The sequence below is a fragment of the Clinocottus analis genome, unplaced genomic scaffold, assembly GCF_023055335.1.
Source record: "Clinocottus analis isolate CAN_PGR_092001 unplaced genomic scaffold, fCliAna1.0.p SCAF_11, whole genome shotgun sequence".
Taxonomy (NCBI): domain Eukaryota; kingdom Metazoa; phylum Chordata; class Actinopteri; order Perciformes; family Cottidae; genus Clinocottus; species Clinocottus analis.
This window is the reverse complement of record NW_027175832.1, coordinates 3,923,625-3,942,341: the sequence shown is the minus strand read 5'-3', so window position 1 is coordinate 3,942,341 and position 18,717 is coordinate 3,923,625. Positions and strand designations below refer to the sequence as shown.

Here is an 18,717-nt window from a genome sequence, read left to right as displayed (position 1 = left end):
ATTTATTGACCAACCACAGAGCCCATTCAGGGCCCGGGAAGAACTGATAAAGGAAAGGAGGGGGGGGGGGGGGACAGGGACGCCAGGAAGGGCTGGAGAAGGAGCCCATGCTCACGGGACAGGAGGGAGGAGAAGGCCTTTGTGACCGTCTGGTAGGTCACAGACCTTTTACCAGACGTGGTCGCCTTTGTGTCATCTGTAAAATGAAGCCAACCGTAAGTGAGCATCAGGTTGGCCTTGTGTCCCGACTATAAATCAAGACGAGGCCTTACGAGTGTCCAACTACTTTCAGGGGAAGATGCAGCAGATTGACATCTGCTCGCAGACTTTATGAAGAACACGGGGAAAGCGTGGGCCGTCTGATCGACGCGTTGAGAAAGCACCTGAAGTGACAACTTTTGCAGGCACGAAAGTGTGCGACAGTGGCCGTTGCTCGACAATTTATTCCAAGCGGTCCCGATCACTTGGCGGGGACTGTTGCGAGCAAAAGAAACAAAGAGCAGGCCCAAAGCACACAGCTGGGACAAAAAAACGTATGGGCAAAAGAGAAAAGGAGATGAAGTCCAAAATGTTTGAAACAGCGCACGTCTGAGCGCAAGCTTGAGAAAATCTTTGTGAGCGAGCTTCTGGCTGTGAGGAAGAAAGGCTGTGTGTTTTAGCTTCTTTATGTGTGTCCACCAGTCTCCATCTGTTGCTCCGGCGATACAAAAGGAATACAGCAGAGAGTACACAAAAACGCATATTGCTTTGTGGAGAGGCAACACTATCCGGCCAAACGACATGGCAAACACGGGATGGAAAGCAAGACATCCCGGCTCTGTGCGCGCCGGTGTTTGCTGAAAAGATGATCCGTGCAAGTCAGGGAGACACACATGAATTCATGATGCCTCCTCATCCTCATCATGAATATTCCCAAAAAGGCTCTTCCCTGATCTGTGGGAGATTCTTTTCTTTTGGGTACAAGCGAGGACCCCCTTTGCCTTTTTTCACCGTCCCCCTTAAATCCACCCATTCACTGCCTACGGGCCCTGATCTCCACATGAAATGATACCCCTCTTTCTCCTCCACTCTCGCGCCTTTAAGCACCCATATGCCAGGCAGCGAGGAGGCTGGGAAAGCCCATAATTGATCAGTAAGTCTTGGCTGAAAAAGTGTGACCAAGGTCAGCCCCCCACGAAGCACGCAAGAGTGGCTTAATATACAGATTTATTGGGAAATGTAACGGGAGTTCTGCAGAGCAAACACGGGGATATTCGTTGCCAGACACTGAAACATTGTTAAAATAAGAAAATAAGTACAAATACTGTATTGCAATTTTCAAACACTATTCCCTTATTAAATGTTATTTCTTTTTTGGGGATAATTAATATAATACATGTCATTTCTTATGGTAATAAAGATGAAAATTAGGTGACTAATTCTCTTATTTCTTCACATTTATTTCATTTTTAACTGGAACTAGAAACATATCTCTACAACCGCTGTAGATAGTTACACAAAAATATATACAAATCAAAAGGTTAAAATCAACCGTTATAAAATTGGCACAGCAGCAAGTGTCTCAATGATTCCTTTTGATTAATTATATCGCTTTAATTAATTTCATCATTCCCGTACAGTACCGTGGTGTTAGACGCATTAATTATGTTTCCTTGCAAACAAACAAAGCCGTATTTTCAGAAAAAGAGCGTGAATTTTTACATTTTTACAGTGCAATCGACACAGAAATGGTTTTGATTCTCTGATTAACTACTGCACTGCACTCTCTTTCATGCACACACACACACACACACAATTTTTAAAAAAGGGACACTGCTTCTCTCTTCCACAGGAAGAATTTCCACCAAAGCAACTCAAAGACATAAATGCAGCGATGGAATGTTTTTTTGTCTAAAATACAATCGTACCAGTTAAGTGTCTCATGTTTCTTTGAATCCATACGAGCTAAAACTGGGTGCCGTAATTAAAAATGTTTAAAAATAGAGATTATGTTGCGATGGGATCCAAATGACTGTGGGCCAGAGGCGTAAAGTGGGAGACCCCTCACCTACTTCATGCCCATCTTTAAACTTGACCTTGGTTCTGATCTTAACACACCTGGAAAGCTCAATGACTACTTGCACACTTATGAAATCAGCTTTGGAAAATCAGAGGGAAAGTTCTCAAAGTGGTAGCATCTGCTACAGCCGGGCCACGGTCGAGAAGTCAAGCGGTTACCTCCTCACGTCTTTTCCTAACCACTTTTCCTTGACCGCGTAGAAAACGTCATGAGGTCAAGGAAAAATGAGACGGAGAATTTGTTGATTGATTCGTTTGCAATATTTACCGTTCATTTCAGTTTGTATCCTTGTTTTGCTTTCTTACTTATTCGTTACATGTTAGAAGTAAATAAATACATGTCAAATTAAACTAAATTGTCACGGTTTCTTCATATACATCAACATGAATATCATTAGTTTGTGACTGTATGAAAATAATCATGAAACATGTGCAAGATAAGACATATGGTTTGTGCGGAACGGTGCGTCACTTTAAAACTTGCCGCCGCAAGGAATTGTGGGGCGGCGTTATCTTCTTTATTTTGGGAACTGCCGGTCCAGTGTTGCTGCATGTTGTATTCCACTAGTTAAGTACATTTGAGTTAGTAATCATCAAAGAAATAGTTCAACATTTTGGGATACAAGCTAATTTCCTCGCTGAGAAAATTGACACCACTCTCGTATCGGTCTTCTTAGTGAGAGAGCGTTCCACATTTCCCAAAGTGTTGAACTACCAGAAGCCTCCGCCTCCGGCCTCAGCCGTGTGACAAGAGCAGAGTGTTTGTCTATCCTGATGAGGTTAACCCAAACAAAAAAAGAGAACTTTCCGCGTGAGCAGCTCGCGGTGCCGGTCTTTCGTCGCAATGGGACGCGCTCACCTTCCACGAGGCTGCAGGGTTTTGGTCGCAGGACACCCGGGCCGGTCCCAAACCCCACGCGCATCATCTGAGCATCTGTCACACATCTCTGAGCTCAACTCAAGCTAAAAGGTTTTTAGATTCAGTCTGTGCAGCAGTTTGCTTGGTGATCACGTTGGTGTCAGAGGGGGTCAGAGATGTGGGATGGCAGGTTGCTGGCGTAGGTGACGGTGGAGGGTCTGGGAGGCCAGTCGGCGTTGTCCAGCAGCTCCAGGGCCAGGTGCATGTAGCACGCCCTCGGGGGCTTGTTTCGCCGACAGAACAACCAGGAGATGAAGGAGGAGCCCCAGCGATCGTTGACCTCCTGGGAACACGTAAAGTATGAAAACACAGCCAGCAATATACATATATATAGATATATAGACATGGTGTCCATGATCTCTGCTAAATGCGTCAGTGAGCCTTCTCAAGGCGTTTTTGACCAAGCACCTCATGTGTTGTGCAGGAAAAATTGGGATTGACAATTTTACGTTATAACACTGCTTATTGCATTGTTATCAAGAGCTTGTGTTAATTATTTTTTGTAAATTTGCAGGAACAAGTTACGGCCCAAAAGACCACTGATGCATGAGATTAGAATTAATTCTCAACGAAGAGATCAAATTCAATAGTAGACTGAAAGATGAGCTATTAAATAACAAGATGAAATATTCAGTGTGATTAATTTGTTTTTTTTGATTGTTTATACAGCAGGTAACAGGTCATCAAATGACCCCAGAAAACCAAGAAAACCAGAGAGTTAGAAGTTGAGTTAAAGTGAAACCAAACAAAGCGAAAGTGAAGTCAAAAGCTTCCCAACCTGAGGTGCGTCAGCAGAGAGCGGCTCTGTGGGGCGAGTTACCGCCTGATCGCATCTGAAATCTAGCCTCCGCAAGATGATGTCAAGGATCAAAATCTACGGGAGATTTAAGCGGTAACTTCAGAATATGCTGGTCATGACGATTGGGTTATAGCCACAGAGAAATAACTGGAAAAGAAACTTAGAAAAAAATTTTAAAAACTTGATTCATTGATTTCATTTATTAGAAAGGGGAAGGAGAAAAAAATCCATGCAAGTCCCAGTTTTCTAATTAAAAGAGCAGATCGAGCACGGAGCGCTTGCAGGGTGCGATGTCTCGTACCTCCAGCATGAAGGACACGGCCGCATTCACAATGACAATGATGACCAGAGTAACGCGCCAGTCATGGGGAACACACACGATCTGAGTGGAGCAGAGCAGCAGGAAGAGAGCACTGAATGCAAAACCACACACACACACACACGCCCACACACACACACACACACACACACACACACGCCCACACCGTCACCGTCCAGCAGCTTCCCAGCAGTCGGCGTTTAAACCTTCACTCGCGTTTCAAAACATTTCTACTGTTCGGATCTACGGCCGGGACGTACGCTACATCTTTTAGAGCAGGCGGAGCGACAAAAACAAGAATAAAGTTTACCTCCAGGAAGCTGTCGATAGCAGGAACAGGATACAGCATGATGAGGAGGATGAAGGTGTACAGACTGATGCAGGACAGCATGAACGGCCCTGATGACAAACATGCAGTGACGCTAGCTTGAATGCTATCTCCACACATGAGTGATGAGTGTCAGAAGAGATTTGAATACATATAGTTATCATACTTATATTGAAGTTGGAAATAAATGGCTTTAAAACAGGATTAGGTGCATAATCGATTAATTATAATTTTGAAAACGGAATTTAAAATGACATCATGTATTTATAATCTTTATTAATTCTCTTCTGTTTGAATTGTAATGCGTTAAGCGTTGCATAAAATACTATATATATAATCTCTTTCCATACGCATCACTCCCACAATCAATTATCGCTGCGACACAATCAAACACGGCTTACAGTTCTTGTAGCTCGGCTGTCTGAAGGGCTTTCCTTTGGAGAAAATGATGGCGACAGCCAGATACTGGAAGGAGGAGACGTAGAAGAGGGTGGTGTTCTCGTAGTTCTTGATGTTTTTGTGGTCGTGGGGGCTCGTTGCATTTCGGCTGTGAGAGAGACTGGAGCTGGAAACATTACAGGCACTAAAAGAGGAGAGGAAAAGAGAGTTAATGCAAACCTCTGGGAAGCTCTGCATTCAGAAATTAGGAGAAATTATGTATTTTGTGGCTTTCTTCACGACTGTTTGTCTATTTCCTTTATTTAAAATATGTTAAATTATCCAACTATAATTTCCCAGGCAGATACTATCCGAATAAGAACAAGGCAGCAGACAATTCAGACAAATTGGATGGACAAACGATGTATTTTCTTTTTTGCTCATCTTTACCTCATTATTTTCATTAACCACAAAGTAAACAAAGTCTGACAAACAGACAGGATTGTCAGTTACAGAATAAATATGCCACTATTTATTTCAAAGCTGGAGAAAAGGCAGAAACAAAAGACTGTTTGACGTAGGATTTACATATATCTACCAACAAGTGCTAATTTCAGGTATGTTACTCACTCTGACTGAGGCGTCCATGTCTCATACCAGCTCTGCTGTCGCACCAAGAGGAAAGCCAGGACCTGGAAGACCAGGCAGGTGAGGATCTGGCTCAGAACTGAGCAGAGCAGCCGGCCGGAGATCAGACTGGACGGCGGGCGATGCCACACCAGCTCCTTCCATGCCGGGTTCAGACTCACTGCAGACAGAAGTGACCGTAAGGTAAAACAATCAACAGGTATATATGGGTATGCTGCTATGAGGGTGTGTCTATGGATGTAGATGGTTGTGTGTACGTAGAAGCATTTGTCGGTGTCGATGGGCATGTATGTAAAGGTTAGCATTTAAAGGCTCTATAAGCTAAACTATTGATACTAACAGTAATGTTCTGTTGTGTTGTGTTGAAAATGCAAATTCAAAAATAATCAGTTGCTTTTTTTCATCAAACGCCATCAAATTCAAACATTGATGGAAAGCATTTGTTTCACGCTGCTCACTTGTGAAGGCAATGATGAGAATGATGGCGATGTCGATGAAGAGGAACTGGAAGTCTCCCAAGTTGCTGAGAATCTACAATATGAGGAAATAAACAATCACAAGAAAGGATCTACAACCATTCAATGTATAAATCACTGACTTCAGCTTCAATGTAAACGTAAGTGTTTGTAACTAAATGGCACAAACCACACATCAAATGCTTCAATAACGTAAAAAAAACAACATGTTTTCACCTGATCAAACTAAAACACAAAGGACATGAATGAACTCGTTAGATAGTTTTTTCCCTTTTCTAATTTTCTTTTGCATTTAGTTGAAGTAAATGAATGCAAGGTGTTTACCGAGTAGAGCAAGGTGACACTGAGGTACTGGATGATGCTGTAGAGAGCCATGAACTTGAACACGCAGAACGACGTAATGAGGGCGGCTCGGCCCTCTCTGATGAAGACGCCACATTCAGAGATCATCAGAGTTAACAGACACAAGCTCTAAAGGATAATCCTCAGAGATGCCACCAACATGTACAAGTAAAACTGTAAATGTTTGTCAGAATAAAACATTATTTTTCCACTGTCAAACCAACTAATTATGCGTGTATTAGTGGACCTGTGGACCCTGTGTCTGTGTCATTAACCCCCTCGTGGTTAATGGCAGAACTGATGCAATGGTGTATTACTGAAATGTCAAATTCTGTCATCTGTAGGCTTTTTTTTTCCTGAGGAGTGAGTTGCTACCTGATGAGGATGGGGACACAGGAGATGTTTGAGGTGGTGGAGGTGAAAGGTGACGCAACAGAGGCCTCTAGCTCAGACAGAGAGATCCCACTGTGAGCTCTCTTCAAAGCCTGAGACAGAGAGAAATCTTTAATGGATTCCTCACTTTTATTTAAAATATTGCCAGTAAGAAGGGGCGGGAGTTTCAAGGCGACAAACTTTGATTTGTATAATTAGATATTTTACATTTTGGATACTACTTACTCGTATCTTACTTTGAAATAGAAGGTTTTACATCACATTATGGATATAAGCAGTTCTGGATAAATCACTTACAACTTTGAAATGCCAACAGACAAAATGTTTCTTAATTGTTGGATAGTTGATGTTAGAAAAATTCACTCGAACCCCTCGGAGTATAATCATTAAAACAGGAACATTTATACGTTGCAAGGAAGGAGCAGAGTCAGAAGTACAAGGCGATAGACAAATTGCATATCCAAGACTGCTCAAAGATCTCTCAAAGAACCACCTCTTAAATACTCATCATGACCCACTAACAGAAACCCTCATGACGTCTTCGGCCTAATTGGGAGCCTTTCCCCTCGTCCTATAGAGCGGTTTGTAAGAAAGGGTCATATGATAACAAAGGAACTGCACGTTCCTTCAAGGAAGGAACATACAGACTCGCCAGTCTCACTGCTATCAGGAGACATGTTGAGTTTGTGTGTGAGATTAAACAGAGACAGTAAGATGAGAAGTCTGAATATAACAGTGAAATCGTAAATGATGAAGTGTGAATCATTTTTTTCTTCCAACAGTTCACTATTTTTAAAATGTGATAGTGGATTTTCTTTCGTAAAGGAGCCGTCCACCACTGCAAAGCGGTGAGTCGATGCATCTGCATGAGAGCCAATTAGACACTGGCACGTAAGCTGGTGTACAAAAAGGTGAGATCAGTCTTGTAAGCGAGGGGATGAAGTATATTCAGAAGTTATGATTTGTGCAGATTCAATCAAAAAAAATAATCCATACTTACTCCACAGTCATTTGCTCCATCGCCACACATCCCAACCATGTAGCTGGAAGGAGTCGGGGGAAAGTTGTACATTTTCCAATCTTTTCAAAATCACATGATCCTCAACAGATTACAACTGAAGCCGCAAACAAATGAGAGACTCACTCGATGCTCTGCAAGACTTCCACCAGCTGAGTTTTCTGGTCCGGAGCCATGCGGGCAAACACAATGGCTCTGAGCGCGAGCTGCAGCGCCCCCAGGTGGAGAGACAAAGAATTACAACAGAATCCAAACGACATGTTACCGTTGCTGTGAGGCCGGAACGAAAATCTGAACATGTGTGTGTGCGTCTGAAGATGAATTAGCACCTTTTGGACGAGATGAGGGAAGTACTCCGTGATGACGGCGAACGCTCTGCCAGTCACGGCAAAGTGATAGCTCGGCTCCTGCTGAGTAACGCTCTTGTCATGTACCCCGTGCTCCAGGTTTACCTCCACGGTCTGAAGGGGAAACAATGAGCCGGTATCACGAGAACAGCAGAAAACTACCAGACTGCTTTATCTCGCATGACTCGTGGAAGATGTAATGGGAGTGTAATGCATGTTTACAGGCTGTGCACTGATGAATGACACAAAACGCATTCTCAGTGGTTTCACCAAACTCTGCAGTGTTTATTCCTTCAATTTAACTTTTCAACTTGAGGCCCAAATAATTGTGCAGGTCTCAAACTGTAGTTCGTATTCATGCCTGTCCCAAATCTCATTAGTTCACTTAATTTGATCCTGTTGGACATGTGTTCAACTGTCATAATAAGCATATAAATAATTGTGTTCTGTGAGGCCAAAGTGATCTTTGACTACCAAAAATCGAATAATTCCTCATTGAGTGCAAGTGGACAAGCGTTCCAGAGATAAGCTTGATAAATTGTTTTTGGAGCAGTGTTGACTTCCCCAGGCTAACACGGATAAATACAAAATACATATTCTCTCCAATGAATATGCTATCTATTGCGTTTTTACATGTTGATTTGATTCATTACTTTGAGGCTTTTTTTGTCTCACCTCGTTGTCTGTGTTGGTCTGAGCTGGGTTTTCAGTGTAATGCCATGTGATGCTGGCAGGGTGGAAATCCTTCGGCGGCACGGCGTCCGCAATGATGACCTTCTCATGTGCACGGACCATCCCACAGTCTCGAGCCACAGATATCGCCGTCAACATGTTGTCACCTGACAGGAGAAAAGAGAGAAAAGGGGGGAAATAAGATACTGACGTTAAACAGCAGAGTGATCTCCTTTACACATCAGCTGTCGATGCGATGATGACAAAACATTGAACAAGTTTGATTAGTGAATAAAATCACAAAACAGATTTACCTGTGACCATCAAAGTGCGGATGTTAGCTTGCCGTAATTCAAGTAAAACCCCAGCAGTCTCCTCTTTTATTTTGTTCTGCATGATGATCAAACCAAGGAACTCCATGTTGGTTTCTATCAGGTCCCTAAAAGCAACAAATATCATCATACAATATCATACAAAATGCATGTTTCCAGTCACTTCATAGAGTCTGAGAAGAATTATTTGTACATCCTGTCTTTCTGCTAACCTTGCTTGTTCTTCACTAAAGTGAACTATGTCCTACATTTAGGAAAATGATTTACAACATCCACAAGCAGAAATGATTGCGTTCAATAAAATGGTGACGTGGACTTGCTATCTAACAATACAACCAAACTAAATTATATTTCACAGTTACGCCCTTTGACATGAGTTGTACCATATGTAGCTGTGCGCTATCGCGATGTGGTCGAGGTTAGTGGGAAAACTGATGCTTTGAATGCTTCTTCTACGATGGATTTCTCCCGGCAGGTTGTTGTGACAAAATTGTGAAAGATAAGTGACAGCACAAGCTGACATTTCCTCACGTTTTATTACAAGCAGCACTGTAAATATTTGGACATCATGTCATTTGATCTATGTTTGTCCCGTCCAATGGAAACAAGTCCTCCGGATATCAAAACAGGAAACGCAAGCTATTTCAGAGAAGGCTGACATATAACATGTTTGGGATTTCTCTGCCAGTAAGCTATGTGCACAATGTTATCTGTGGAGCGAGGTGTACCTGCTGAGGCTCTGGACTTTGTGCCAGGAGAGTTTTGACTCCAACTGTCGATGTGCCAGGGCAATAACCCTGAAACCCTGCCTGGTGTACGTCTCCAGAGTCTCTGTGAAGCTCTGTGGGACTGAAGGGAGCGACAGAGCCATGTCAGTCTGGCCTTTGTTAGACCAGTGCAGTATGCGGAAGAGAAATAGGGCCCGCAATCAAAGACACTGAACTACTTGTATTCTGTACTGTTGATTACTTTGTGTATCCTCATAGTGATGACGACTAAAGGGAGGAAACATAGAAGGGAGGGGGTCAAACCTGTGTGTGGTTTGCAGAGGCTGGCCACAACCTCCGGTGCTCCTTTCAAGTAAGCGTTCATGTGTTTTTCGCCGAGCCTCCTGATCACCACACTCATCCTCTGCAGGGTCGAGGAGAAGGGGAACTGACGCACAATACCAATCTCACAGGACTGAGGAGGAGAAAGGACACGCTGTAAACATGATCAGCGCAAAAACAACAACTTCAAAAATCTGTTTTTATTTCACCGTCGGACAAAAAGGAATGGCCAAGTGTTAGATGGGAAAAGTGTTCTCTCATATGTTTAGGTTAAATACGGAGCAAATAGATTGTTAGCCTAGCTTAGCCTAAAGGCTTGAAACAAGGGGAAACGGCTAGCCTGGCTTTGTTGGACCATCTTTCAACGAGCACCCGGAGTCTTGTCATCAATGTGAGGTTGTCACAACAGCGAGTCACTGCCTCACTACAGTAGTACTTACAGACCGGACATGACATAACGTGTTAATTAGTGATTCCCTGTTTCTAGTCTTTATGTTATGCTAAGCTAACCAGCTGCTGGTAGTAGATTCCTATTCAACATAAAACCTAAGTAGTATCAATTATTTCCTCCAATCTCGGCAAGAAAACAAATAAAGGCATTTTCCAAAATGTCAAAGTATTTGCTGTAAAAAAAATTAACTTACTACAAATTACTGATAATTCAGACAACTCATGGGAAGGATTTAATGATGTTATAATTTAGGGTCAGGCAACTATAACTATATTATTATTACAGCTCTAAAAAAACAACTAATCACGCATCAATGGCATGTTGTGTTACTGTACCATGTTGTGCGTTAGTGGATTGTTCGGGTCGGCTTCAGGGAGCGACTGCTTTGGAGGTCGCACCACTGTGGGCATGATGGGATTGTGGAGTGCAGTCTCTTCCTCTGTGGGCTCCTCGAGGATCTAACAAAAAATAAACAAAAATGAGCTCATACGATATCTTAATGAGACGTTGAGGTTGCAAACTCCTTCACGGTTACTCTGACCTTAGCTTCCTCTTGAAAGGAGGAGGCATTTTCTGCTGTTCATGCTGAAGTATCCATGATACCGGACTGTGTAAACAAGAACTTTCTCTCTGCCAATGCGATGCGTGCGGCGCTGCATAATTCATGAGCAGACCGCCGGTATCCCAGCTCGTTGCGGTGCCAGTGGCTGAGCACTTTAGGTGTAAACATGTGGACATCTTTGCTTACCCAGCCTGTAGCGCTGAACATCTTGAGGTCTAGAGGGTCTCCGGAGAGCTCCCCCTCAATCTTGGTCAGAGAGTGGCAGGTAGCCATGCAGGCCACAAACTCAGAGTTCACCAGGCTTTCTTTCGCCGCATCAGCCTCTGGGGGAGAAAATCTGGAAGAGGAAGGGAGGAGAGAAGATTATTATCGTATCAAGTGGCTGATGCTGAATCTAACTATTAAGTAATATATAAACTAAGAAGAAAGAAATAAAATAGCTAAACAGGAACATACATTTTGGGTGAATCTAGTCAATTAAATCCCTGACAAATCATCACATTCCCACAAAAATCAGATAAAAATTCAATAAAGACGTTTTAACATTATACATAACTCTCTTGATGCCTTTATATTGTCTCACAGTACATATATATATATATATTGTCACAGTGCAAAACCGACGTGACTCCTTTGGCATACAAATACTGTGTCAGAATACTGAAGACAAAATACTTTGAGCTGGATTAAGTTGTAAGAAACAAGGTTACTCTTGTGGTTAAACTCATAAAGACAAGTAATAAAAGAGGCTCTCTTTTACCTGCCACCTTCAGCTGTCTGAACACCCCACATGTCCAAACCGTCCTCTGTCAGAGTCCCAGTCTGAAGGAAGACATACAGACATTTATTGCACCAACACAAATAGTATTAATCACGCCTCAGCGGAGCAAATCAAAGCAAATAAGCCTCAATTCTCAGAGGTACAGAAATGTATTTTGTCTTGTGTTTGAATCATGAAAGTTAAATTATTAAATTAACTTTCTTAAATTCTTAACTCTCTTTTCCCAATGTACAAGATGTATAGAAATATGAATGAAAACAACTGTGAGCTTCTGTCTGACACACTTGGCTGCTGGTTAAGGACGAACTACCAAAAAGTTAAAAAAAACACGTTGAATATTTTCAGTATATGAATAAATCTGTTTGATAACACAATTACACAATTAATCGGTTGACAGAATTAATAATGATCTCAGCTGTACTTTGATGGTTCCTTCTGCACCAACAATATACATCATATCTCCTTGGCCGCTCTATGTAATACAGTAAAAGGCAATATTTCAAGCAAAAGGATGTTTATTTTTAGATATTTCAAAGTCACATTATAGATTAAGATGCTTTCCAACTAAATCAATAACTATGAACATCATTTAAAAGCGTTATGCTTGATGTTGTGGCCAAATGGAATCAATGTACAATGACATCCCAGCCTCAAGACATCATGATTCATCTAAATTTGCGATTTCGACGGTCGTAAAACCATGAAGTCATCCTCCTTGTACTTGAACTGAAAGTGGGTTTGGATGCCTCGCAGCTCATTTTCATGTACTCCAAGTCAGGACTTCCTTCAGTCCGAGATAAGCAATCCTAGATAGCAACACGGTGGTACAGACTACCTTGTCAAAGCAAACCAGGTTCAGCTGACCACACACGTTGATCCTCTGAGGACTGATGCAGAAGATGCCGACGCGCTTCAGGCGACGTTGCGCGTACACGATGCCAGCTGTCATGGCTGCCGGTAAAGCCGGGGGCACGGTGATGGTGATGATGTCCAGAGACTCGATGATGATGGTTTTAGTCGGCACCTGGATGAGATCGATGAGACGCCATCAATGGCCGGCAAAGAAGGATTTCTATAGGACAATAAGAGGCTAAAGTCTCTTTGAGAGACAGCATCCTAAATGAAACGCTCCAATGTGAGCTTCTTCTCTCATGTTCCAGTAGAACCGGTTACCTTGTTCATGATACTGAGGATGATGGTGTAGATGAAGCCGATGCCCGCCACCCCCACCAGACACAACAAGAAAAGGTAAGCGTCGTGGTACAGCTTGAAGTCTGTGGGTTTAGGGTGGAGGATGGAGCGCACAAGTTGGCCTTTCTCTGTGCTGAAGCCTGTGGCAACACATAATGGATGACATTTGATTATTATTTACTTGCAGAGGCTGAATATGTTCAACCCTGAGGGCATCGACAGCGGAAGCAAAATTATCTAAGCTAGTTTCATAATGAAGTCCGTAAACTGTTATTCACACTTTTTCTTTGCCCTCTGCTTCACCTGTTCTGACTACGACGGCCTCCACCAGCTCTCCAGCGTAGAAGCGCGTCTGGATGACGTGGGTACCACAGAACAGGGTGTATCTTTTATGCTCCTCTGTGTTGAAGCTCCTGGCCGCCTCCTCGCCTGAACTGGGCAGACTTGTCTTGGTAACCGGCACGCTCTCTCCTGAAGCGGGAAAAAGGATTAAAATCAAATAAAACACCTTCAGACAAAACAAAAGCCGCAGCGTTGTGCGCACTTAAAATAATGAATCAACCAGTATGTTCTGTGTGGATGGCACAGAGAGATAGACCTCGATAGATTTAAAAACATAGTTACCTTTGTTGTGTTATTAGTTGTGACTGACATTCATATTAGTTCAGGTAGCTAAAAATATTGTTTCCTCTGAAAGCCATCTGCTACTCTGTGTTTTTAAAGAACTCAGAAGTTCATTCAGTGAGCGATTCAGGATGCCAAAGTGTTCGACTGAGCGACTGAGAAGGTCTTTCTGAGTCGTCTCCGTCTGCTGATGAAGACCATGAGATGCAGTGACAAGCTCCGGGAAAAGCTAACAAGTATACACGTTGGGTTAAGAGTTTATGTGTAATAGTACGAGTAGAAGGATGTACGACCTGTCAACATGCTTTCATTTACGATGCAGGTCCCATGTACGAGCACGGCGTCGCAGGGCATGACCATCCCATTGGTTGGAATGATGATGACGTCGCCGGGCACAAGTTCGGTTGACATGGCCTGTTCAACATCTAGGAACGACATTAAGACAGTGAGCTGGGGAAATGAGACACAGTCCCTCTGCTGGGAATCATGACGAGCTACTAAAAGATCAATCATGTGATGAATGCATTACAGAAAGATAACAGGACTTAAATATACATCAAGTATAAACACCATCACACCTTGAAAACATTAAGACATCAACATCAGTCTTTCCTGAATGATTGACAGTCTCGTTTTCACTAAAAGCCAGAAAGTAAAACATGCCTTTACTTCCTCTGCTCACCGACACACGGACCACGCTGTGTGCTGCCACCATGTCATGCAGCATCACGTATTGCTGGAATAAGAGGGACACAGTATCACAGAAGACTCTTGGAGACCCACAAGATGCTGAACTTGTCTGGTCAGGACTATGAAGGACATGTCCTCCAAACACTGCTGTCCTGCACGACTCACCTTTTTAATGGTGTACAGTGATGTAGCTATTGAAATCGTGGACATAAAAACTATGGCTGTTGCGTAATAGTAGTAGTCCTCGGCGCTCCAAAGGATGACACTGAAGAGCTGGAAAATGTAGAAGGGATTCAAGACCTGATGGAGGAAGAGGAAGAATCACGTAAATGAGTAGCATTGATAGTGCTTGTGTGCTTACAAACAACAACAAAAAGTGTCAGATGTGATATTCGAGCTCTGGACTCACTTCCTTTATGAGGAGCTTGAATAGAGACGGCACTCTTACAGCAATCTCATTCTCCCCAAAAAACAACCTCCTGATAGAAAAAAATAAAAGGTTTTAGCAATCTGTCATTTTAACATGCTCACTTGCCTGTGGGGTAGTTTGTATGCGGAAGCTTGCTCGATGGTTTATAAGAAAATGAGCGCATGAGATGAGAGAACAATCTGTTGGATAAAAACAGACTCTGTGTACCTGTAGTCCTGCAGTGTTTTAGAAAGTCCAGGGCTGTGGTCAGAGTGGATGCTTGCACAGCTCACCTCTACATCCTCCAAACCTCTAGAAGAGTCACACAGATTCATTTCTACTGAGCAACAGACAACAGACAACGTATGCATGATGTACCGACTATTTCATACCAGACAGAGTGCATTTAGAAAATATATAATACACCATTTCCAAATACTAGCACATTGTCTTTCATCTGGACTCTTACTTGTAGATTTCAAAGTTCTGTATCATCTCATTCCAGAAGTATTTAGTACTGTGGTGGGTGAAGTAGTGGATCTAAAAGGTGGAAAGAGATGGTCAGATATTGACTTTACAGAGTATTTGTGATCGGGACACAAACACCCTTTAAAAGCACGTCTTTCCACCCAATCAGTTACTCAAGATGAATAATTCCTCAACATAAATCTGGAAGTAGCATAAGGTGAAGAACAAATAATGAAGACCTGATGAAGTTGTCTGAATGTCCCATGATGCTCCTCGCGCACAGCGCCGACTCCGTGGTCTCCGTCTCCGTTCGGCAGCTGGGTCGTGGTCTGCAGATCCAAGCAGTCGAAGGGTTTCTTCCCCGGAGCCGACATCACATGTACTTTGGCTCGAAACCACTGCTTGAACTCATCCTGTTTTAGTAATATGAAGAAATGTATTTTTCCTTGACTGATAGACCTCGCTGGATTTATAGTTCGGCGCGTAACTCGATTTGTGTGTCAAAAAAATGTAACACGTGTCAGAAGGATAAATATAATGTATACGTGTTCTCTGTTTAACCGGGGCAACACAGCAGTAGCCTCATTTAACCCTTGTTTGGTGTTCATTTTGTTGTTACTCAGCAGGTGTTGTGGGTCTGTTGGACCCGCCGTATTTTGGGGTTTTTAATTCAACACAATCAAACAATTGTACGTTAAAATACTCAACAGATGTTTTCTTCATCCCAATTAGAAGCAATATAAACAGCAAATATGGTTAATAATATAATGCAGGGACACATAACCTACAATTTCCACACTTTTATTAGCCCGGGTCCAGTGGACCCAAACACTCTGTATGTAATATAAATGTGTGTGTGTGTGTGTGAGGGGGGGGGGGGGTTACGGTGTGCGGTCAATAAAAATTTTGTCTGATGTATGTTCTTCCCCTGACAAGGGTTAAAAAAAGCTGAATTTATTTGCATGACTTTCCTTGTTTGAAGACAATTTGCAGAGAAAAAAAAATATGTGTAAAAAGAAAAGAAGTTCTGCTGTTTTCCTACCGTGGTCCTGAGCAGCAGTGTGTGTGCGTCCCTCAGCGAGGAGTGTGTGCAGGTGCCCTTAACGCCCCACTCAGGCAGCCAGTAGAGCAGCAGCAGCAGGAGACCGCCGGAGCACACGGCACCCACACCCACCAGCACCCGCTTCCACAGGCAGGGCCGGAAACCCCACACCTCCTGCACGGCCAAACACAAACGTGACCACACCGAGGGCTGGCACGACTACACGGCTCTGTGTGAAGTGGGACACTTAAATACAATCTTAAAACAAAGATGATTCTCTTGACAGCAAAACCCACGATGAGACCAAAACCCACAGTGGCCCTGTTTCTATTTTCCATTTTTCTAATTTGCGGAATTTGTTCTGCAAAAATCACAACAGAGATAAATAAATATCAAAGTGCAGGATGACACAAAAAAAAGACACACCAAACGTTTCTTTTACGACACAAAAAACGTTTGGTGATTTCACGAATGAGACGATGTCGACAGGGAAAACGCATTATTAAAACAAGAAGTGATATTTACCATCTCATCCTCCAGACCCTGGTTAATAATCTTCACCTCTCTCGTCTTCATCGTGTCAGAAGTGCAAAAACTGCACAAAAAAAAAAGGAAAGACTTTAGTTCCTGTATTTCCAACAGTTGCTTCACCCGCTGGAGCTTTCTTATCGAAGCCGTTTTCGATTCTGTGAGGTCAACAAAGACGTTTTATGACTTCCGAAGCAAAAACAAGCCCAAACAGAGAAAGGGAGTCAGTGATTCGTTCACTACATAAACCATTAAAAGACAATTTTTCATGTCAACTTGGCAAATAAAGAGCCATCTAAAAAGGAGAGACATATCTTTCAGTTTCAAGTAACAACCTGACTGAACATAAACAGACACCATATTCAAAGATTAGTATTTTCTTTTATTGTTTATCAAGCATTACCTGAGATGCAGATTAAAGTACAGCCTCCTTTTGGCTGGATTGTATTTAAGACCTTTAACACGTCTGATATGTAGGACTTAAAACTGAGCCTCACAACACACTGGCCCGTCAGCTTGTGTGTTGAGCAATGACGCAGCGCAGCAGAGGCTGAAATTCATGAAAACCTTTGCACCGTTCCCACATGTTCATGTCCAATAACAGTCACACCTGCAGGAACGTTTGACTCAAAGTCTATTGGACCGGCCCTCTCAATAAATTCCCTCGTGTGAGGTTGTTTTGAAGCAAACATTTCTTGGATTACTTTACATCCCTCTGGATTTATATTTGTGCCTCCTAATCCCTAGAAAACAATAATTGAATGTGTTATAAAAGGAAAGAAATTGGACCATTACTCTGTTACTGCTTTTATTTGTTTTAATGTTTATCTTTTAAGATATTTTAACTGTTATGTATAAAGTGACTTTGAGTACTTAGAAAAGCACTATATAAATAAAATGCATTATTATTATGTACAAACGTAAGATACACTCTGCTATGAAAAATCTGAAAGTGTGAGATGCTGAACTTCTTCTCCTTCTTACTTTTTTTTATATATATATAAAAAGAGCACCATCCCCAATATTAAGGCTGGTCAAGGAAGACTGGAGAAGGTAACACAAATAAAAAGAAGTCCAGTACGAAACACTGATGCTGTCTGCAAGCCAACCAGGACTTTGGATTTAATTTTCAGCCGGACAAAGACCCCAAACATAGAGCCAAAGCTACACGGGCTCCAAAACAACTATGTAGCGGCGCGACAGCAGCCAGAGGAGTCAGAGATGTCAGACCAACACAGAAACTGTTGCATTGCAACTTGACACAACGTTTTAAGTTTGCGTCAGAAAGTGCAGACTCCTCTTAATGGACTCAACTCTCGCACGTTTCCTGACTTCATGGAGCAAGTACTTATACATACTAATTGTTTACCGGCTTTAAATGAGATATTGCACACAGACGGAACACTTTGGAGTGTCAACAAATCAATTAACACAAGTTGTAAGACATAAAGTCCATTAAAAAGGTGTGTGTTTTAATGGACCCTGGACTACCTTGTGTACTTTTGCTCTGCCGGCAACACGTTTTAAAAGCTGCAATCAAAGTCAGACGTTTCCTATCAAAGCGGAAAACAAACATTTCCACATCGTTTCAACACTGGATCAGCATCGGATAATGAATGAGGAGCCATTTTCAGTCGCAGTTAGAAACACTTGTTACATGTTCGCAAAACGGTTTCGCAAGTTGATGCGATTTAACTTCCATACGACTCTGATCTGCTCGTGAACACCGTGTAATTAAGCATTAACAACTTACCGACGCCTCTTTCTCGATCAATGCACGAGACGTTGCACACAGAGAGAGAGAGAGAGAGAGAGAGAGAGAGGGGTGAGGAAACAGTTGCATCAAAAGTTTGCTCGCGTGCCCTCTGCCGTCGCGCGACACTGTGGCCGTAA

At 42.6% G+C, this 18,717-nt stretch overlaps 1 protein-coding gene across 4 annotated transcripts; it reads right to left on the bottom strand.

The window, feature by feature from the left end:
- Positions 1-1,203: 1,203 nt before the first annotated feature.
- LOC137782185 (polyamine-transporting ATPase 13A3-like) lies at positions 1,204-18,624 on the bottom strand. Of its 4 annotated transcripts, XM_068571354.1 has the most exons (32): positions 18,578-18,624; positions 16,822-16,891; positions 16,297-16,470; positions 15,494-15,667; positions 15,256-15,326; positions 15,015-15,098; positions 14,787-14,856; positions 14,543-14,677; positions 14,351-14,423; positions 13,981-14,112; positions 13,367-13,534; positions 13,046-13,203; positions 12,708-12,896; positions 11,852-11,913; positions 11,278-11,428; positions 10,865-10,987; positions 10,061-10,211; positions 9,758-9,878; positions 9,012-9,136; positions 8,701-8,864; positions 8,008-8,139; positions 7,805-7,884; positions 7,661-7,703; positions 6,643-6,752; positions 6,250-6,346; positions 5,908-5,980; positions 5,432-5,609; positions 4,825-5,006; positions 4,406-4,494; positions 4,078-4,158; positions 3,756-3,851; positions 1,204-3,260 (listed from the first exon to the last, which is right to left on the bottom strand). In XM_068571354.1, exons 2-32 carry the CDS (start codon positions 16,870-16,872, stop codon positions 3,078-3,080), a joined length of 3,720 nt encoding a protein of 1,239 aa, XP_068427455.1. In that variant the 5' UTR covers positions 16,873-16,891; positions 18,578-18,624; the 3' UTR covers positions 1,204-3,077. The 4 variants fall into 4 exon arrangements, 3 of the variants coding, with proteins under 3 accessions (XP_068427455.1, XP_068427456.1, XP_068427457.1); XM_068571355.1 differs by lacking the exon at positions 4,078-4,158; XR_011077247.1 differs by lacking the exon at positions 1,204-3,260 and having other exon boundaries at positions 3,839-3,851; positions 4,078-4,189.
- Positions 18,625-18,717: the final 93 nt, after the last annotated feature.

What these genes read in the sequence shown, in the direction of transcription:
- LOC137782185 (XM_068571354.1), bottom strand. Translation starts at nt 16,872, where the DNA reads ATGAAGACGAGAGAGGTGAAGATTATTAACCAGGGTCTGGAGGATGAG. An exon ending in TCCTCAGTATCATGAACAAG is followed by an intron (nt 12,897 to 13,045) that starts GTAACCGGTTCT and finishes GATCTCATCCAG; the next exon opens with GTGCCGACTAAAACCATCAT. An exon ending in CCTCTGCAAACCACACACAG is followed by an intron (nt 9,879 to 10,060) that starts GTTTGACCCCCT and finishes CGCTCCCTTCAG; the next exon opens with TCCCACAGAGCTTCACAGAG.